The sequence below is a fragment of the Copidosoma floridanum genome, unplaced genomic scaffold (assembly GCF_036245765.1).
Source record: "Copidosoma floridanum isolate Cflo_tuat_1 unplaced genomic scaffold, Cflo_Japanese_pri ptg000007l, whole genome shotgun sequence".
In the NCBI taxonomy this organism is placed as follows: Eukaryota; Metazoa; Arthropoda; class Insecta; order Hymenoptera; family Encyrtidae; genus Copidosoma; species Copidosoma floridanum.
Window position 1 is genome coordinate 9,793,062 of NW_028321884.1, and position 23,053 is coordinate 9,816,114.

The window sequence follows — 23,053 nt, forward strand, 5'->3', positions numbered from 1 at the left end:
TAAAGATACATATGTATATTATTTCTCATTAGTGAAATTTTTCATGACAAAGCCTTTTACCGGGCACTGATTAAATTTTAATTCAAGAGCCAAAGTTCGTTTAATATAAAGTTTTCTTTTAATAATTTTATTTTCAATACATACAAAATGTTAGATAATGAAAACTACAGAGACACACATCTGATGAGGGAATATTTATTTGAAAAATCAAATATAAAAAAATAATTCAAAAAATAACAAAATTCTTTTAAATATAAACATATATATTAACTCCCAAAAAGTGTGTATCCGTAGTTTTCACGTAATTTGTACATTTTATTTTATAGCACGAGATTTTAATTTTAAATGCTATTCAACCTAAACACTACCTTTCACATGTTTGACAATATTTTACTTATTTGTGACAATTTTGACAATCCCAGCTATTACTGTCTTCAATACTTGGACAAAAACATGGAGAATTTTACATAAAAATTGTACTCGTAACGAACCTGTATTTTATGGAACTAGTTCTCAATTTTAATTTAGCCAAAGTTTACATAGGTTGAAACATACAATCACAAAAAACTTAAATTAATACTGAAAATGACTAGACATCATGCGTCGATCGCAAGGTACATCCTTTGTATTAATAATACATTTTCAACAATCATGGAAAACTATAAACACAAATAAAACTGTTTGTCACTTTTGTGTTTATAGTTTATACCAGATGAGGCGCATGAGTCAGGTCATGTCATTATCAGCTTCAATGTCGTCTTACTCTCATCGGCTACGTTTCGTTTTCTTACGTGTCAGGTGGGGAAAGGTGGGAGAAGAACACCAAAAACGTCCTTTCAAAACGAAGCCTTCCTAATTATGGTTTTTTTTTCTTTCTCTTTTTTTTTTTTTTTTTTTTTTTTTTTTTTCAACCGAATGACGACGACGTTACAGAAGCGACAATGAAAACTACTCGTCGAATAAAGTTGTTCCCGAGCCAACCACTAGCCCACAGCTTTGAAACGTACTAAGAGAAAAAGGCGCGCACGATCATGTCTACCTTTTTCCTGCAGACAGCGCAAGTCGTCATGTCTGGGGCACACTTGATGCACGCCACAATGTGTCCGCACGGAAGAAATACGATTCCCAATTCCTCATTGTAGCAGATTTTGCAGGCACGCGCGTCATCCATGGGTTTCTTTTCTGTGGGCAACACCTGCTGCGCTTTTTCCTGCTGCTGTTGCAACTGCTGAACTTGAGCCTGCTGAGGCTGTTCTTGTTCTTGTTGCTGTTGCTCAACAATATCGCTACTACTATTTGAGTTTACCATGGAAACCGTGGCTACTGTCTCATTAACTTTAGTGCGAGGCATAGGAGTCGGGCACGCGGTGCTCGGTCCCGCAGTGTTTTCGCTTGACTCTTCCATCTGAGATTGTTCAGTCTGTTCCTGCTTCATTTCGCGCTTTTGAAGAATCGAGGAGGCATTAACTTTTTGTATGTAGCCAGGAAGGTTCATCCTACTGATTTCCTGTAAAAACGAAAAATCATTTTTTTTTTTTCCATTGTTAAAGGTAAATTGGTCATGGAATATTTATATAATCGTTATAAGAGTATAATCTTTACCTCTTCGGATAGCGAGGGCATTTCTTTTCCAACGACACCATTAATAAACTCTTGTCCCTTAACAACCCTCACGTAAAAGCAAGTCGAGAACCACTTGGCATGCTGGACCCAGGGATCGTCCTGTGGCTCCCACTTCTTCAAACCACCGCCACAGTGATAGCAAGTGGTCTGATCCTCAGTCCCGGAATAGAAAAAGCCAGCCTCAGCCATCTTCTCCTTGGTCTGAGCCATCGAAGCAGGCCAGTCGGCAAACGATGCCAACCTAGCCTCGTAACTCTGATAGTCAGGAAAGTCGGGCTTCTTGGCAATCGCGATTCCAAGGGTGCCCAATCTAGCAGGCGAGGGCAACATTTGCGGCTGGTCCTTCGACTCACCCGTCGACGAAGAGGATGACGGATTCATGGTGGCGGCATGCGTATCAGCCTCAGCGCTTAGCCTGTAATCTAAACCGTAAGGTCCGCAAACGTCGCGTCCTCGAGGTCTTGGAGGTGGTATCGCACTGGCATCCGCGCCAATGGGCACGTTACCGCAAGGCAACTTTCTAATAAAACGACAACGACCACCCCAGCGCTGATGCTCGGACATGGGGTCATCGCCGTCTTCCCAGCAGCAAATCTCAGTTTTGCACTCGAAGCAACGCACTCGATCGATTTGCTTCGTGTAATAGAAGCCTGCTGCTGCTAAGTCGGCTGGGCGTACGTAGGGCGAGGGCCAGTTCTCGAAGCTCTGGAGACGGGCTTCTTCGAACCTAAGAGACACGAGGTTTCTTTCAAGATTTCGTATTTTAGAGCATTATCTAGTTCCTTGAAATTATCTATTTACTTGAATGGACACAAAGAACCACAATCAAAACGTAAGGTCGCGATATTTACCGGTAGTCCATACTGCCTGCATCATCGACTTCGTTGCTTTCAGGCTGGGGAGGCGTTGGCGCTCTCGGGGTTGAATTTGGCTTCAGTATACATGGAGAAAAAACGGTTTCCCTGCGATCCAGCAATCCAGCCATCTTACCCTCCTTCAGACGCAGGTCGCTGAATTTTTCGAATTTTGGCTGTAAAAAAAAAAAAATGTTGAATTATTATAAGTATTATTCTATTTTTCACATTTCTATTTAAAAAACGTAGTTTGATGTTATAAGTTTTTAATGATATACAGTTGCAGATAAAAAACTAATTATACACATGAGTCATTGGAAAATTCAAAAAGTATGAAAATGAGATGTTTTCAATGCATACAAGGCCTTTCATACAAGTGTCGTGATTCAACTTTTATTGTAAAACCAGTTAACTGATCAACATAATACCGCACTTAAGCATGTAAAAAACAACCTTGTCCTTCCATATGAATTTCACGCACACACCCAACCAATGCAAACATTCAGAGTCGGAGAGCTCTATTTTTTTGTAACTATAGCAATGAATAGAGCTGTTATGTCATCAGCATCACCTAAGTGACTAAGTATAGGTAATTTTATCTATTATACATGTACAGACTGGGTCTAGGCCAGCAAAGCTTAGTTGCAGTTTGAAATGTAACTCATAGCACTGCCACACCCAACGCGTTTGAACAATGAGTTGGGAAAAAAAAAAAAAATTTAAAAAAAAAGTACAGCAAATTACTGCTTTTTGTATAAAAACCGAAGAAAAAAAAAACATTTTTATAAAGCACGTGTTGATGTCACTAATGAATTAGCAGCCTGCATTGCCTGTCCTATATTATCCATACGCAAGTACCTTGTTTCACGCAATAGCACGAAAAAGTTTGATTCTCGTAATTTTGCAATTCGTTTTGGCAAAAGTCCTATACTTCTAAAACAAAAGCCATTGTTTCTACAATACTCAACCTACAAACCACATGAACAACAAACACACAGCAGAATGAAAACTATCGACAAATCAAACTTTTAAGAGTAAAGAACAAAAAAAAGAATATTCAAACAAAAATGGTGATTAAAACACACTCGGCAAAACTCAAACTATAATTCAAGTACTTAATAATCCTTTTAATTGCTTCCTCCATCAAGTCCAAACTCCAAACGTTTACTGATCGTTTCCTTGGGCTCGCCACACCTCTCCTCTTCACCGAGATCTGGCAAGACTAACGTGCAACTAAGCAGCTGTTACCCCTATAGTCTAAACTATATGTATACACGTGGTACAGCGCACATTACGCACATACGCGAGAGAGAGAAGGAGAGGAAAGAGCGACAGATGATGAAGGATGAAGGGTGAGGCCGGTCCGTCGCCGGTGGCGATAGAGATAGGTATATAGACACGGGGAACGGAAAAATAAAATTGCGTGCACAAAAACAGAGGCACAACCTCACGAGTGCGCGTATTGCAACATGTTATTGTTTATAACAGATTTTTGGTAAAGTAAGGAATAACCGACGGCACAAGTTAAGCCAATAGTGATTTCATCTTCGAGGTGCGGTGGTTTTTACACAAAACCGTCATAAAAGTATTTTTGTTGATTGTCGACTGCGATTGACTTTACAAACAACGGTAGGGTATACGTCATACGCGATGGCGCAAAAAGCGAAGATAACAACGCGGCAACGCGCGTGCTATAGATATTTAATGGAAATACGTGATGTTACACCTAAAAGGTAATACCTACACGACACGATGCATCTGTAAGTATATACTTATAAGTACACTAATTACTAACGTGGGCGTCAACGCTGCGCAGTTTTATTTTTTCCCAACAATATATTATATGTATCTCTCGTGTAATAGCTCTCTTGCTTGACGAACCGATAAATTTGTCCAGCGCTGTTTTTATGCGGGCGTAGGTGTGTGCGTGTACTCAATCCGTGACGTACACTTATATATACTTGTTTCGTTAACGATGCAAGGACGCGCGCGTGGCTTATGTAACGTTTTTTTTTTTTTTTTTCATTTAGCGACAGTTGTTTCACATATATGTACATCACATTGCCGATTGAACGCGTGCGTGATGGCTTATATATATATTTAAAAGCAATGATTACGTAAAGAGAGCTTTATTACCTAAGGCTGGGAAGAAATATTTTTTACATTCACGCGTAGCTATAAGTGTACGTAACTGTTTGTAAAACAATTTTATATTTTTAGAAACAGAATCTACAGATACTTGAAATTCCAGCTCAGAAGGTTTTCCAACGACAAGTAAGGAGATTAATAACAAACACATGCGAGTAAGCAATGTAACTACGTTTGAAACTCGAAACTTTGATTGCAGGAAGTAGAAGTAGGATGCACACATGGAATGATTGTTCCATCAATTGGATGAAAACGAATAATACCTACACGCACACAGCAATTGAATCAAGGTCCTCTTGGCAATACGTACATGGTGAAAAATTAACGTAAGCATAGTATTTTTTATTAATAACAAAAAAAAAAGATACAAATGTCTGGTTACAATATTGTTTCGACATGTTGCAATAGTCAGAGGGGAAAAACAGAACAAGGAAACCTGTAAGTGCGCGTTTGCTCATGCGGAACGTGTAATACCTTAAAAACAAATTAAAAACGGGTGTGGGTGTACGTATGTATGTACGTATACCTACGCCTCGAAGCATCGTCAGATATGAGTTTAATTGACGTCTTTAACAATTAAAAGTCCTAACTACGTGGGCGCGAGTGTTTTTTACGATCATGAGCTTATCCACCTGCCTCGCTTTTTTTTTTTTTTTCTGACGATGACGACGACGACGATAAGCAAATTTTTAAAAACCACACACGTTTCACTCGAAGCGTGAAAAGAACGACGATAAATTGATTTATCGAGTCGCAATATACACGCAGCTTGACAAACATAACGTGTAGGTATCCTCAATACATGAAGAAAAGGTGTAATGAAAGCTCCTCCGCTTAGGCGTGCGTCCTTTTAAAGAGAATAGTGTGTCTCACTCGCATTTTTTCTTTTTATCTTCGCAACACCCACAACGACGTCGTCTCTATCCTCTTCTACTATAAGTACGCCCCTCTGAAATATATACATGTACATTTGTGTGTACATCCCTGCACATGTGGTTCCGGCCTCCGGCTGTCGCGCATCTGCCGATCTGATGCCATAGTTTTCGTGTATGGTGCAGTATCTATGATTATATATATATGCATCGTACTATACCCATAAGTACCGTATTCTCAAGAGGGTGCCTTTTTTTGTTTTTATTTTACGAGGGGGACTTCCGAATTTTCATTCAACTCCTAATGGATATGAGGGCAGCGGAAAACTTTGACGCATCTACATACTATATCTGTCTATTCACAAAAGTTTTAGTGAAGGTACTTCTCAATGCGCTTCTGTCAAATTTTCCTTTGTAATTGCTCGTTCGTGAGTCACACTGAGGTACAAAACAAAGATATGGGGTTTTTTTTTCGGGCTGTCAGTCATTTCGTGTGTCTAATGAATGTAAATTTTATTGGGTTTAAACTTTGCGCGGAAGAGACCGTTGGCAGGTAAGGTCGGTTGTTCAGTTACCAACAACCAGTGACCTTCCCTACCGACTGATAGCATGCGTCGATAAGGTAGGAACTGTTTTTTATCATTAGAAAATTGTGGATTTGAAAATGTTTCCAATATTAGTTATAATTTATTTATTTGATTTATTAGTTTTTTATAAGTTAACGTTACCTACCAAATAATACCAATCAGTGAAAATGATTCTAACAAACGTCGAGTCAATAGGGATTTTTTTTTACGGGAGTACATACTCAAATCGAAATTGATTTTGTATGAGAAATATTTAAATGAATCCAGTTAAATACTAAGTCTTATTAATCAAAAGTGAATTTATTACCATCAGCTACGCAAAGCTCAACGTACTAAGTGGTGAAAAAAGTTACATGTAAATCAATGTGAAAGATGGGAAAATTTGATAAGAGTTACAATGAAAAACGATAAGATGTGCTTTAATATTTATTCAAACCAACCAACTTTCATGCGTTTCGTAAAATGCAAGTTTCCTCAAACTTGGAGTTGCTCAAAATATCCTCAAAACGAGCATAACACATACAATACTTCAAAGGGCCCTTTTATATGGCCTAACGGGCTATTGGCGCAGTGGTCCCCCTTAAGCAACAGCTCAGTCCCGTGAGGGAAGTTTTAAAATTCCAGTGATTCATTCGCAAATTGGCAGAACCACGCGGAAAACCCGTAAATTCTGATTCGTACACCAGATGTACTCATTGGTTCGTGCAAACAATAACAATTGGATGGATGAAAAAAAAAAAAAAAACGCCTTGCAGACCCATCAATTAAAACATCCAGTCCTCGGGTCATTATGTCAAATCAGCCACAACTCCGCCATTTGTTCCCCGAGAGTCGAGTCATCGGCTCTCCCGAAAATCTTCCACGATTTGCCGTCCGAAGACGAAGAAAAAAAAAAAAATAAATAAAAAGAATCGTACAAAAGATCACGTTTGTTGTGTGTTATCGAGCCGAGCTGTTAAAAATACACTCTCGTGTGTATATAGCCTTTGTGCATGTAAGCAGGCGATAATATTGTTATATATACGCGCTGCTGCTGTTGTGCGGAGGAGAAAGCGCGCAGCCGTTCGTGCCTACAAGTATACGAGTACTTATATCTCTCGTGGAAATTTCTGAGTAATTCAGTCGCTCGATTGTTGTAACAAAAGTATAAAATGCACACACGATTCCCTCCCTTTTTTTAAGATGGGGTCATCAGCTGCATGGACGCGTGGGTTGAGGCACTAAACAATACGACTTTTTACCCTCCATATGGCTGGGAGAAAAGTTTTTATTGTTTTTTCTTTCGAGCACTTATTCAACCGAACGTGTGATATATTCTTAAAAGCCACAGCATCTACAATCCCAAGAGGTTGTATATATGCACATCGATAATCTGGCGCGATTTCATTTATCATGCATACATGTGTATACAAAAAAAAAAGTATTCACGATCAAGTAGCAGCAGCGTGTCATTGTGACTTGAATGGAAAAAAAAAGCTATCATAGCCAGTAGTGTATGTAGCAGAGAAGCCGAACAATAAGCAACAATTCGAAGAATTAAAATATCTTTGGCTTGACTCACGTGTAATTCCATATAAATTAAATTATTCCTTTTTTCTTCGCAAGCTTCGTTTGACGAAAATAATATTCCCCATTTAGGGAAAACTTCTCCTGCATATATTATATGGATGATAAGTGCACGTTAAAGGAATATGAAAGGCATCGGATGCTTAAAATACCCAAAGGATAGTATGAAAGAGCTAAAAAAAAGAAAAAAAAAAAAAAAAAAAGTGAGGAAAACGGGCATACATGCGTGATAATAATAATTACGAGTCTAGAAAAAGGAGGAAAAAAAAAATCGCGACCTCGACAGGTCGTCGTCGTCGCACGTATATAAATACACGCAAGCCGCTCGTTTTTCCATTCCCGATCTCTCTCTCTCTTTTTTTCCGACACATGCATTATCCTAGAGACGCCGTGTATCGAAAAAGTCGGCAAGGACGAACGAACGGCCTGCAGCTCTCTCTGGCCGTCCTGTTTTTATCGTTAGCAAGTGTGCGTTCATAGACATGTACATATACATACATGTGCGTCTGATCGTCTGAGCCGTTCCTCTCTCTCTCTGTCTTCTCGGTGGAAAGTCGAGCTTGGCTTACACACAGCGAGTGTGCGGAGAGCCAAAATGGCCACGAAGCCAACGCTCGTTGTAAAAGCCGTGCTCTCGGCATGAAGCAACGAACCGAGCGAAATCGAGCACAGCTGTTGTACCCACACGGGAAACTAACTACTTCTGTACTTAAATGGTTCTGTGTGTCATATTGCATCCACACATGTACGATTGGATGATTGTTGCGAGTTTCTTTTTTTTTTTTTTTTTTTTTTTTTTTTTTTTTTTTATTCAGGACAACAACGAACATCAACAAATACAGAATCAATGGTTTGCATCAGGGTATGTTTTGCCACACTTTAATTTACCAAATTTTTTTCCAAACATCATTTATATACCCTTGCATTGTGATGTACATCAAGTACTATCGCGTGAATTTTAAGAAATCATTGTTGTTCGGTATACCGTCGATGGTTGCCATTTGTTGAAGAGGTTTATCATTCGAGTGTGAGCCCTCCATATTGGTAAATTAGCTAAATACATGCATTAGGTACGACCATTAAAATCTTTCAATGTAAAAAAATTTAATTGAGAGTTGTAACTTTATGTATTTACAGGCTTGGGTGTACTTAACGAGGAGGGGAGGGGTAGGGTTGAACTTTCTAACGGAAAATCGGCAATTTTCTTTTTTAATATGCCAACATCTAATTATTGTTAAAAGGAATAACGGGCCAAAGAACAGCAACAGATTTGCTACCTGCATTGTCACAATATTTCTATGATACTTGCCACCGTGGCGCTATACCACAAAGCTTGATTTGCACCAATGCGTGTATAAATCGGTTTTCTTAGAAAGCCGTTCGATAGGTATGTGTTTTCCATCTCGTGCACAAGCGCATATCGAGAGGCGCCTCGCGGGCGCCGTACTATTACTAATCACGTGATTATCTAAGCAATTTCATGCTAAGCATTAGTCAATGCTCGATGGATCTTTTTTTTATTTATTTATTTATTTTTTTTTTTGTTTTCCTTCTTCGAACAAAAAGAACGCGCTTACGTTGTTGGCTTTTGAACAATGCGAGCCAAGTACAATGCGATTCAGTCAACCATCCGTTCCAACGATCGAGACTTGAATAGGGCATTATTTCTCATACAATTTCATACAAATTATCGATGGGGTCTTGCTAAAGTCTTGCAGGTTCGTATACAAAAAGACTTCGTAGCTTTACGCTCTGTTTATTTCGCTTGCGCGAAATCTAATTGCGCAGCTGTGAGAATCATTTGGCACACAATAACATTCTTTTTTATCTTCCTTTCCAAAAAAGACAAAAAAACAATTAAAAAAAAAAAAATCCCTAAGCAAACAGAAAAGGCCGACCTTCGAGGTAATTTAAACCTTTTCACACCCACAGAGCTTATCGCCGATTAAACCGCTTCAGAGTGGCCTCCCTTTCCGCTCCCCGTCCGCAACGAGAGCACGTATACTCATTGCGATAAGAAGAAAGGAAAAAGGAGCAAAGAAGTACAAAAGATACCGATTCTCGAAGTGAACGGTTTTCCAAAGGCCCGTCGCTATTATGCATTGAACAAAAAAAAAAAAAAAAAGAAAGATAAAAGCCTGGCGCCAAAAAAGACATATACTCCGAAAATTCGGTAAAAGGCCTAACAAAAAGAAGAGCGGCCATCGTTCCATAATAGGTGGGGGGTCTACCGAACAGATGTACCCCTACCGCGAGAGAGGAAAAGAGACACTGCATGGGACATATATGTATATATATATATATGGGCAACGTATATATAGCCCCCTGTACCTACCCAGCAAGCGCTGTAAATCAATGCCCTTCCTGGGCGACGTAACTTACAATACCTATAGCTGCTCTCGCAGGGCGCAAACGCGACACTCCTCTCTCGCACACTCTGGCCCAAACATTTATATGTACATATGTAAACGTTTACATGCATAAATCTATAATAATAAACAAATGAGGGGCAAAAAAAATGAAAAATGAAAAATGAAAAATGAAAAATGAAAAATGCAACGAGCAATGCATGAAATTTATCAATGATAAATATTGTAAGATACGTACGATCAACATAGTTTCCAGCATTGTACGGGAGAACTTTATAATCGTGCAGCGTGTGCTGAGAATTTCATACGTGTCGTCTGTTTCGAAGGTCTCTCTCCGGTCGAGAATGAATCGTCGCCAGTCTTTTTGCGTGTACGTGTATGTTATCTTACAAGCCGGATACTCCTTTCCCTATTTAACGTTAACGAAGGGCGTGCTGAAGTTGTATGGTCCGTTTTAAAGCTCCAAAAAACAAGAATTCAACGCAAAAACAAAGAGCGCCATGTGGAAGAACCAAAAAGAAACGACTCTCGAACCGAACACCAGAATAATTTTTTTTTCTCCACGGCCAAGAATCGAACCCGCACCCACGATGGTTCGAGTCCTCGAAAAAAAAATGAAAAAAAAAAGAAAAAGAAAAGCAAAAACACGCGCACAGTCACAGACACACACCCATCACACACATATCAAACGGTTGCCCTGTCCGTCAAGCACATCTGCCCTAAACTTAGGGGTACCCGCGAAAAAGTAGCGCGAGCGAGCCTCTTTGGGCGCACAAACACGGGTGTTGTTGATGGTAAGCCGACCGAGCTTCGTCTGCCTCGGAGTCCGTATTAGGTAGGGCAGGGGTGTACGGCGGCGCAGCCAAGGCGCGGAGCGATGGAGAAAATGTATAATACATTGGAGAGCTCTGCGCGCACTCACACAGCCGACGACGACGACGACGACGACGACCTCACCAGAGAGCGGCTGCAGAGTTGCCAAGCGCCAACAGCTCCCGCGGCGCGTTTGTATGATAGGGCCATGCGCGATGTTGCCGCAGCGATTGCCCGCTCTATATATCTCTCTCTCTGGTACTCGTTCGTGGGAAAACTGTGGCCCCTGTTATACTTTGGCCGCGAGGAAAGGAGAAAACTGGAGTTATTAGAGAGGCAGGCACTTGGAATCTGTAGTTGTTAACAAATTTTTCACAAATACCATGGATTTGTAGCGGCAAAGGGCTGTTTGAGCTGAAAAATTGGAGAAACAGGTCCCAACTGGTTTGGGAAACCCGGTGGAAATGGGTCCGACTTTTTGGACCATTTAAATGTCTTTTGGATTTTTTTTTTCCTGGAATCAAACCACCCGGTTTTTTTGTATGCACCCTTGAGGGGGTTGATTTTACAGTTATTTTAGGGTTTGAGATTTTTTTTCATTGATACCAGTTAGTGGTCTTATTCACAGTTATCCAGGGATGTTTATTACAACGAGCACTTCCATAAAAATGGGGTTGAAGAGTTTTTTCACAATAATTAAGCTTGATTTAGAAAGAATATTCTGAATGATCAAGTACTTTGGTAGCTTCTTACAAGTTTTGAAAATGAGTCTTTGGGGTAAAACCTTGAATTAAATATCATTTTAAACTCTGAATAATGGATTAAACTATTTTCCTAGACGAAAATAAAAAATGTCTCGAAAAGGATCTTATCAAATGGGTGAGTTTTAAGCGCATAACATTAGAAGTTACAAAAATAAATCATCCAGCCCGAAATAATCTGAAAGGCATTAATGCACGTTTTTTCGTCCCATTTACCATTCCATCCCATCATCCGTTAATTGTTCAAAAGTTGAATGCCAAGTCCCAAATTAGGAAGAGGAATGGTAAAAACCATAAAACAAGGACTTTATCAACATGATGCCTGTAGTTTTTTTTTCGTAACTTAACTCTTCAACTCTGTCTTTGATGAGCAATGTTTAACATAAAAAAATTTTAATTACACGACACTTAACTGCTGCGTTGACAGCTAAATGGAATGGTGCCAAATCAGTCATCCAAACGGCTCGTAAAAAGGTACGTTTGACAAGCTAAGGATCAAAGAAAATTCTTCAAAATTAAAATTATTCAAACAAAAAACGCGATTTTTTAGTATTAATAAACGTTACATTTGTCAATTTCTTCCTGCGATTCAGTTTTACAATATAATATGGTGTATTTTCGCATGTAGTGCAAGAAAAATTTTTTAAAAACATTTTTAGACAATTCCGATCGATGTACCTACTCAATCGATACCAATATACTTTCCTAGTAGTTCCCAAAATCCCGATCTGCAAAATTTACTAAAGGTTAAAATGAAAATACACAGCACGAAGGTACTACTTAGTAATTTTTAATCAAACGAAAATTATTAGGTTCCACACCATAGACAATGTGAAAAATAAAAACTCTACATAAACTCGAGTTCTTTTTTCTAACGTGATACAAAAGCATGTTGATAGTTTTTGTTGATATGGTCCAAAGTTTAAATTGCATCGAGCCTTTTATTTTTCTAAGACAAACTTTAAAATGAAGTGAAAAAAATTTAATCTTCAGCCTACACGTAGCTTTTTCAACCAAATCCATTTCCCTTTTGCAACAACTTGAGGGATCCAGTAAATTTTTCACAACTGTCTAATAAAAAAAAAAAAAATAAAAAAAATTTGACTTGTTTTCCTGCAACTGTCTCTATTTTCATTGAAAGCTATAGAATCATAGAAATAGTAAAAGGGAAAAAAGTCACATAAGCGTACCCCCATGAAAAAAAAAGGATCCAAGACCCCTGGACCAACAAAATGCCCAATCCACACGAACTGTACCCATCAACCCTGCGCCATCGAAAAAATTTCCACGCTAGCTTGGCAAACATTGCACCCAAAGGAAGAAGAAGAAGAAGAAACCCCGGAGCCTCCGCCATTGACTCTCTCGTTACATGCTCCTCGAGAATAAGCGAGAAAGAGAGCGAGCCATCCCGTAGTACACCATCACCACCACCAACATTTCGAGAAGAAGAAGAAGAAGAAGAAGCATCTCCGTGTATATTGCACATATATTATATATGTGTCTCTCTCTCTCTCTCTCTCTCTCTCTTTGCCCTTCCCCGAGAGGAGTGCGCCCACGACGAGATTCCATTCCTCTCCTCCTCCTTATCTTTTATCCGGAATGCATATACATATACTTTTACACACAACGAGCGTTATTTTCTCGCTCTCGGCTGTAAGTAGTAGGTATGTACCTATATATACATATAATACACTTGGTGCTCGCTCGGTTCAAGCTCCGTTCAACCATCAGCCTCTCTCTCTTATACATGCCCACCACCATCACTGCAGGGCACGAATTCCTTTGCTCTCCCCTTGCCCCGCACCTCCTGGGTTACGAGAGCGCGGTGGTTTCTTTCTCGCGCGAGAGATCTCGGTACCCCCCCCCTCCCATACATGTACTTATACACAAGTTACAAGTACACCCGAGCGAAGAATGAATTTTCTGCAACGGAGCCGAGTAAAAGTCAGCAGCCCTTCTAACGCGCGAGTATCGTACATATACTTAGGTACATGTGAAAGAACGTCTCCGCTGCACGAGAGTTGTAAGGATATCGTCTTATATACCTATAGTTGCGCGGGTGTACGAGTCGTCTCTCGGTGCTGCGGGACAAAGGGCGTTTGTGAGACATCTCGGGCGCGGGCGTCGTTTTCGCATTCACGTGCGCCCAGACTATTGTTTCCGAGGGTGCTTTTCCTTTCCACTTTTTTTTTTTTTTTTTGTTTGTTTCCTACTCCCCAGCCCCGTTTGATGAATGATGCGGGCTTAAGAGGAAAATATAGCGGGTGTAGTACGCGTTACTCACTACGCGTCGTAAAGCTCGAGTCGCCAATTTTCGCGAATGAAAGGGGCTTTCGGGGGGTGTCGGTTCATGCAGAAGACATGAATGCGGGCTTTTTCTACTACGCGCTTTTTCGCGTATAACGTGTATACGCCTTGTACGCGCGGATGAATCGCGAGCTTTTGCGCGTCACGTATTGTGTACAAAACGTGAGCTGGACGTTTTTTTCAAGGGTCATTTTCGCGTCCGGTAAATCGAGGGACCATTTGGAGTCTGGGGGAACAGGTTTTTTTCACTCCTTGGATTTTGTTTCAAGGAGTATAGAAGAGGACGTGCGAGCGGGGTCTGATCAAAGTCCACGTGTTTGTATTTTTGAATTATACTTTTCTTTTTTTATTAAATCGCCCGTAGAAGGCGCACCAAATCCGTACCAATTGAACAGTAGCCATTTTTATGTTAAAATTAAAAAAATAAATAAATAAAATCAAACAAATGTATGGATTGGTCATTCGCGCGTGTTCGCAACGATGAGACATCCAAAATAAAAATTGACGATGTAACGCGATAAGTACACGCCAACTATGACTCGAGCCGGTTAATCATTTGCTAAACAGTTCTGCGAGTATATCAACAAGAGCATGAAAAAACGTTTCTGCATCATACATCCGGTGTGAGCGAAACAAAATAAAAAAAAAGAATTTTTATCATTCATCGTTCGAATCGTTCCTCGGAAAACGTTTGTATTTATATATATATATATATATATATATATACAGTTGAGCCCAAACTTTTATGTTCGAATTCAATTGAAACTATTACAGACTGTGTGCCATTTGTAACTAAAAACATAGGTATTGTTAATAACCACGCGTTCTACAATAAAATTAAATAATAAAACTGGATCGTGTCGTTGTACAAGAAATTCAGTTGTAGTCGGTTATAAAAATGTACGAAAAATGAGACGAATCGATGTATTCCTTTGAAAATTGTAATATCAGACAACGTTGACGATGGACACTATTTCCGCGTAGTTTTGAGAGACCGAATTAAAAAAAGTGCGCCACGAATAAAAACCTACACCAACGACCTCTACTCGTCTTCGTCACATTTTTGAAAGTAGATTACTGGCTGCCTCAAGAGCTCAGTCTTCTCGAAATTGCCATGGTTGACGGACACATCTTCAGAAAACGCGCAAACAGTTTTTTTTTTTTCTTTGGAGCAAAACCAAATTTGTGAATTACTTAATAACTTACTCGTAATCCAAAATTGTCACAAATACGTTCGTTCCATTATCAAGAAGGTTTGAAGCACCATATATAGGCTCATTACAATCATGATTCTCGCATATCATTGGCAACTCCATGATAGCCTCGAAAAACAATCGGCATAAGTAATTTATGAATATATTGAACGTTGCCAAGAAAAAAAATTAGCACGCAAGTAACGATCCGTTCTAACGAAGATGATTCACGCAAGATTCCTCCAAGTCGAGCGTCGCATTGTTCTTTTGTTGTTCATCATCAAAATCATTATATACGCACAATCTAAGCCATTTAAATTATTATCGTCATAACAATACAATAGCCGCATGCTTGACTTTTCCAAGCGATACTATACGTGCATACAAATGGACACACGAGACCTTATTTTACATACGTTACCCATCGCATATTGTATACGGTATAGAAGCGCAATTTTTTTTTTTTTTCCCAAACATCGAGCATCAGATCTCCCACGCGAGTAACAACCAACCCCTCGTTGTGGTCCACGAGCCTTTTAAAAAGACGAGATCCTTCACACACACGTGTAGAAATGCCGATCCCTCCGCACAAACGTGTGTATAGTGATCGCGAGAGTGTGTAATTCACTCTGGAATGCCGATGTAGCGTGCGACTGGAAAACCTGGGACGGGAAAATTCCCACGTACAAGGAGAAAGAGACGTGGTAGGGGTCCCGCAGCACTGGAGTAGCGTAATGTATACCTCCCTGCGCCGATAGTGGTCCGCATGGAATGGAACACAAGACTATAATATTATATCCTTTACGTATTTTTGGGACTGTATACGCATCTACACATGGGTTGTCGCTCGTGTGATTCTTCACACGATCATTTGGAAGTTAAGTTAAAATGATTTAAAAGACCCTTGTACATGTATTCTATATAGATTATCGAATGTATGAAACAAAAACGAGTATTGGACCCAAATTGATTCTTCGGTCAGAGGTGTTTTTTTTTTTTTTTTTTTTTTTTTTTTTCCAACTGCAACAGGTAACCCATGAGTTATTATATCTATTCTCTCGAATTGAAAAGTCACAAATTTCACAACTATTGAAATAATGTACAGATAGCAGTGTCTGATTGTGTGTGTTGGTGGTGCGATATGGTGGTTGTTGTTCCCTGGCGCGATAATATTGCGGGGATATGGTACGCGACTGATGTTTCATGCCGGGGCTTTATCTGTACGCTGGGTTTCCGCTCGGAGTACGTATATCGTACGTATAGCTGATAAAAAGGTACGATAAAACGCAACCAAAAATGCCGATGAAACTATAGCCGTATATATGTACATGATAACATTGTGTTATCCAAGTGTGTCAAAATAACACACACGTCTATAGTTTGTAATAATAATCTACATTTAGTGGAAGGGTTTGCCAAAGGGCTAAATCGATTCATCACCGAGTACCTACTGGATCGTTTTCCTCAAACAATTGTCTCAAAGGGGGCTTTAGAGTGAGGTATATATTTTTGTCACTGATCGATCAAGTAAAATGTCTTTGGACATGATCTTCAAAGTCTTCAAATGCAGTTGGGAGCCAAATTTGGTGAAGAGGTTCAATCCTTATGATAAAAAGAGACCCGAATTGGGTCGAATTGGGTCGTTGTCAAGTGAAACCTGCCGATGTGACCGTTAACAATGGTACTACATCAACGGATGGGAAAACTTTGCAATTCAGTCATTATTTTTCTCTTTTACGACATTCAGTCAAGTCCAACCGTATGTATAAGGTACGAAGATGTATACAGCCAATGAATCATGAACCATCGGAGTTTCTTGCGAGTTGACCATTTTTTTGTTCATAGCTTTGGCCACCGAAGCCAGAGTACGGACAACGACCATGCCGATCTTCCCTCCGTCTCTTTCTCGACTCGACTTTCACAACTGCTTTTTTTCAAAAGTGATACTCAACGACGGGGCCCGAGAGACGTTCTCGGCGAGCTGGCAACAGTGCTCGGAATGCGCCAGTTTGTACCTACATAAGCATAGCCCAGCCATAATGCACTGCACGCGAATGGAAAGGAAGAAAGCGCGCAGAGTGTGCGTGTGCGTTAGCTGTACACGAAAGGCTGTACAACGCTGGTGGCAACCGCACGGTTCGTGCCGTGCTTTTACAACGAGCGAGAGCTATGGCTACATGTCTGCGCGGAGTTTATTTCGTTCGAGACTTTGTGCTCTTCGGGAGACGGCCGAGTTTTACTTACTGCACGCCGAGGAGGTGGCGCAGCCAGAAGAGCTATCTTTTTTTCGGGGGGAGGTCTCGTTGCTTCGACACACGTTATGGATATTAACATTTTTTTTCTGGACCCGTACAAGGTTTCTTCGCGTGCTCAAGGGGATTTTAACATGGTACAATAGCGACCAAACGTACGTATTGATTGTGTTCGATAACGCGTATGCTTCACCAAACTTTTCTATTCGTCGTAGAAGCAATACCGTTTACCTCGATACATTAAACTTACAATTGACGCGAATCGCTCTTCCAAAAGGTCCGTCTGTATAATTGTATGGGTGGGTTACCGTATGCAAGCACCACACATACATTACCCTCGTTTTTTGAAGTTTACACGTTTAAAGTTGTCGAGTGTTGATAAATAATCTTCAGGGTGGTGCGCCAACTATTTCACCAGTTCGACTACAGTCGGAGAAAATCAACCCACAGGGAAGCTGTAGAGGGAAGAACCTGTGTTTCTTTTTAGTGTCAATCATTGATGCAATGCATCTTGTAAAAAAACAGGGATTGCAACTACTTACGGCACACTCGGCCATTTTTTATTTTCCGCCCGTTGCAAAGTTTTATCCTCACGGAAAAAAAGAGAAGATAATCTCAAGAAGAAGAGCAGAATTCCTAGAAGCTATTGAAAAAAAAAAAAAAAAAAAAAAAAACACACCAAGAGCTAGCCTGTTAAGGCTGAGACGATTATCTTGGCAGAGTGATTGACAAAACGAGCCAAAGTCTTGGTTCTCCTCATCAAACATCATCACGTACAGTAGAGCTATAAACTAAGCCAGCGAGGCATATCATCTGTAGCAACCGTGTGTGGCTTACAACGTATCCATGAAGCGCGAGAAAGTACAGCCACAAGCAACGAAAAAAAATTACGACGCAGACGTTATAGCAGCACATACATGGAGCTTGTGTATGTAGGACGTGTGCAAATGGTGAACCGCAAAAGAAAAGAAGCAAGGACTCGAGCGTCTTCTCTCGCGAAAAAAGCGGACGCGGTGGTTTTTTTTTTTTACGGTACGGCGGGTCGAGAGGCGTACATTGTTCGAGGAGAAAATCTGGACGGTTTCGCTTAGCACGCGCTCGGTGTGTATGACCAACACTTGAAATGTATCCCATTGCTCGCTTATCTTACGAGCTGGTCTGCGAAAAGAACAAATCTTGGGTTGATGCTTCAAAGATGCATTTTTTACTTTAGACTCGGTAAACACAATAGTATTTACTTTCCTACGTTTTTGGATGTTGTAAACTGTTTTTCATCGATTTTCGAGCTGCTCGACGAGAAATTGGTTTTCACGGATTTCGTCGTGTACCGCGCAAACGCGTTTCCAAAGTGGCCAGTCGCCAGAAATCTAATACCACGCAAAACCGAGACCATGGAGGAGGCGTATGGTTTCCGTTTCGTACGAGCACGGCACAACACACAGCGATCGGATCGTTAAGTAAAATGGAAGACCTTCGGATCGGTATAAGTGTGTTTTTCGGTTGGCAAGATGTTGCAGCGCGGCACGGCAGTGGAGAGAAAAAAAAAAACATTTTTCGCTCGTGACTCATTACTGGATTTGACTTTGAGAGGGACCTTGCAAACATTTGCATATGATGGCTGAATATATGTTTCTTTTTTTTTCTCCACCAGAAGATTATGATTTATTTTTTTTTTTTCTATTGCGTTACACTCGTCATTCTTGGTGGGAATAGGTTTTTGGTAAGGTACCTGTACTTGGGTGTAACCGGCAAGGCTTTTTTTCATAGATGAAACTCATGTTTGTATCACTTGATATATATTTTGACTTGTATTGATTTAAAATAACTCATCAATGCCATTGTAACCGTACGATGTATAGTTTGGATAATAGTCCTACTTCCAACCACATCGTTGGTTCTCGTTTCGAAACGACATTTTGTAGATAGTTCAAAAATCTCCCTTAATAGATCCACAATAAATGTTTGTTTTTCATCTTAATTTTCAATCATGAGTTTATAGAAATTTTTAGCGCGGCAGGTATACAAAATTCGTCCCAGAAATGGCAAACTTAAAAAATAAAAAAAAAATGGATGAGCAAACAAGAAGCGTCGCCATCAGGATTAGCATAGAGATTGTCCTGGACGAAAAACCGGCACCGAGGTCCCAAAAGGGTTAAAAAAAAATGTCAAGCCGATCCCTCTTTTTTCAATTGCGTATAAAGGTATAGCATGCACGCAAACACGATACGCTCACGCGAGCACCACGAGCATTGGACGGTATAGGTACGTATAGAAACGTGGGTGTGCGCATTAACGTGGACTCCGACAGCCCCCAGGAAGTGAGATTGGAGAAAGGAAGCACGGAAAGTTGGCTAGCGCACCGGAAAAGAGCGAGACGAGTGTATACGTGCATTGTGGCAGGCCCCGTGTGTGGTATAATATGGAGTCAACTATCCACCAGGTAAAGCTGCAACATGCCTGTACACGTATATTATGTTTATGAAACGAAGCTTATTTAAAGGTATAAGGGATATGTGCAAAGACTCGGGACTCGAAAAGTGTAAAAGGCGTGTTTTGTAAGCACACACATGGGGATAAGGAGAGATGCGGGGGCCGCATAAGCATCAGACAGGAAGTGGGCCTACGTCATGCGCGACGCTGACTCTTTTACACACACCCACGAAGGCTTTGCTTTCTACGCGTGTATTTTAGTACACGCTTCGTTTTGCTTCTCGTTCGTTTGTTTGATAATACGCGAGACGAAGTGATTTTTTTTTTTTTTTTTTTTTTTTGTTTTTTATGCGCGTTGCCTTCGAATTTGGCGCTGTATGCACACGTAACAATGAAGGTACCACAATGAGGCGAACGAGCTTTGGGAGTTTCTTACGTAATTAAAAATAATGATTTCTCTTTTGACTTCGTTTATTGTGTATAGGATACTGAGCTGGGGAAAATTAAAAAAAGTTTTTTTTTATGTGATGTAAAATTATTAATTGGCACAACTATTTAACTTTATTTTTCATCAAACATCGACGAGACTATTTGCGATTGTCGGGGGAATATTTTAAAATTCAACGAGATTAATGTTAAGAAACCGCTAACATGACTTTAATCACTTTGTATTGACGCAAACTATAAATATGTGTATCTTGTGTACTTATTCTTTCGTTTGAAAAATAAATAAATCATCACAAGTACGAGCGAGTTCGCGGCGTTATCATCGATAATAGAATTGCCGGGAACGTTGAAAAATAACGACGTATGTTGGAACATAAGTACGGAAAATTTTTCTTCCAGGAAACAGACGTTTCATCTTTAATGCATTGTAAAAAAATTTATGTCTTCAAAGACGTCAGTTTTGATAAAATGTAGTTATTGTTTTGAAATATTGACTGCTATCGAGGTTTCAAAAATAAATTACAGTTTATTACTCTATGCGAGAGGAGCAGAAACGGTGAGGCATTTGCTTTGTTACAAAACAGACCAATGGCACGCAATGGCATGCATGGTTGTGTATACAAGCGATTCTTCGAAAAATCGTTCGTTGCTTGAATGGCAAAAAAATTTAATTTATTTTTTGTAGGATTTACTCATTGGTCTTATTTTGTTTAATATATAGGATACGGTCATCATAATAATCTTAATGATCCTAAAAATCCAACACAATATTTTTGAGCCACTTTGGAATTTCAAAAATTGACTTTTTCCAGTGAAGGCTAATTGATAGATTTAAGAGATTAAACGAATAAAAAAATAATGTCAGAATCAACTATATAAGCACTATAAGTTCACGTTTTAATTTTTTTATTTTTATTTATTAATTAAACACCATATCTCGCTAAATATTATCTTTTTAAATTAGTGTAACTCTTCGTTAAATTTGAAACATTTTTTAACGGTGTAAAAAAAAAACAGCTTCCGAGTAACCACGATTTAGCTCAATACTTAGTCACGTAATATTACAAGAAATATGGAACCAGTTTACCAGCGTAAAAAAAAGTAATTCATTTTTTAATCATATAACTAATAAATTTTCGTACAATTGATCATGTTAAAATGGTTCCTAAGTAAAAAAAGGCCAATCAGTAACATATTGTCATATCCGTTTTAATTTAAAAACCTGAGATCGACAGTTGTACAATATATATATATATGTACTAAAAATATAATCATCTGAAATTAAGCGTTTCCTTTCTAAGACTAGTGTACAGAGAACTAACGAATAAATGGCCCCGAAGCAATGTGTGGGCGACATAAGTATGTGAATTAAAGAGAAAGACGGACGAATTCGTGAGAACGAGACTTGGTCTGAATTGCTGACCCCTATATCACCCTGAGATGAAAAAAAAAAGGAGAGTCAGTATGAAGCAATTAAGAGCCCTCGTTGAAGTTACGATGATGAAAGAGTAGAGAGAAAACAGTGTACGGTTGGTTGACGCGCTATGGTTCACATACTTAGCACGTAACTTCTTCTAATGTATCTTATCAGTTTTTATCTCAGCCGAAAGTATTTAACAGTTGAATGTATGGGATATTGAGTGGGGACGGTTTCTCGGGATCGCGTATACTTTGCTGATGAAATTTATTTTACGTACGTACACATTGTAGGACAATGGACGCTTTTCAGAAATTGTACAAGCTTTTATTGAATGGACTTTGTGTGTAACTATCTTACAGTTTTTCATAGATAATTTTTTCCATATCACTTTATTAATATGTATCTTTGTACTGGGAGCAAACCTTAGAATGAAATTTGTTTACTTTGCTTCATATGAATTTTTCTCCGTTTATTGCCTTTATCTATTCATATCGTCTGCAAAGTGTCTTTTCCAATAGGAAAATGAACCAATAATGATTGACAATAGAAAAAACATTTCTTTACGTAACAAAGTTGTTTTTAGTGCTTAAAAACGCCTTTCTCTGTGATAAATAATTCACTATCACTTGATGATGTAGTAGAAAAAATGAATCATGTTGCACGAAATAAGAGTAAATTTTGTTTAAAAAAATTTTTTACATCAAAATAGCAGTACTGCGTACGTACGTACATTTTAAAATCTGCTTTTAACTATTTATGCACACTGGACGTACCCAAGCTTAAAAAACATTCGAGTTGGCTAAAAAAAAATAAGCTTTAAAAATTCATCAAGTCTCCACGATTCGTGTTAATTTTTTTTATTACCATCAATACTTAACACTTATCTTGTATTGTAAATTTCATGGAAAAAAAAATTTTCTAACCCTGAAGGTACTCATCTTCTGTTGCTTATTAAAAAAAAAGATTTTTTTTTATAAACATACGAAGATCTTGAAGTAAAAGCTACACACGAGACATCAAGTATCACCCAAAACTTCACTTATTCTCGGCAATTTTAGTATAACAATAATACAATGAAAATTTTAAACGAAAATTTTTCACATAATTTATACTTACATTATAAAGCTCAAACTCGCGACAGCTCGGCTGTGCAAAAACACACGCGTAGGACCAAAATTTCCACAAAATACAATGTAACGCGCTCGATATACTCATAGACACGTTATCGATTTAATTAAATTTTCATCGGACAAAGTTATTGTCCGCAGCGCCGAAACAGCACGGTCAGTCATTAATTGTGTTTTGTAACAACAGCATATACGTATACATATACGTATGGTAAAAGCTCGCCGGTATCCATTTGACTGGCGACTCGGCTGGGTTACGTAATGTTGTTGCTACCTGAGAATTG

At 39.2% G+C, this 23,053-nt stretch overlaps 1 protein-coding gene and 1 long non-coding RNA gene across 8 annotated transcripts in view; one reads left to right on the forward strand and one right to left on the reverse strand.

The window, feature by feature from the left end:
• The window catches only part of LOC106645707 (death-associated inhibitor of apoptosis 1), a 23,935-nt gene continuing 882 nt past the window's right edge, over positions 1 to 23,053 (reverse strand). Inside the window, exons 1-4 of one of the 7 annotated variants that reach the window (XM_014361623.2) lie at positions 10,258 to 10,922; positions 2,475 to 2,653; positions 1,603 to 2,350; positions 1 to 1,507 (exon numbers count right to left, since the gene is read on the reverse strand). In XM_014361623.2, the coding sequence (XP_014217109.2) occupies positions 1,007 to 1,507; positions 1,603 to 2,350; positions 2,475 to 2,653; positions 10,258 to 10,278 (1,449 nt within the window). In that variant the 5' untranslated portion in view covers positions 10,279 to 10,922 and the 3' untranslated portion in view covers positions 1 to 1,006. The other 6 variants (XM_089588451.1, XM_014361627.2, XM_014361626.2 and 3 more) reach the window with 6 other exon arrangements.
• LOC106645708 (uncharacterized) overlaps positions 4,126 to 23,053 on the forward strand; it is a 26,279-nt gene continuing 7,351 nt past the window's right edge. Inside the window, exons 1-3 of the long non-coding RNA XR_001339178.2 lie at positions 4,126 to 4,237; positions 4,698 to 4,751; positions 4,825 to 4,951. This is a non-coding gene — a long non-coding RNA (uncharacterized LOC106645708). The remainder of the gene's footprint in view (positions 4,238 to 4,697; positions 4,752 to 4,824; positions 4,952 to 23,053) is intronic.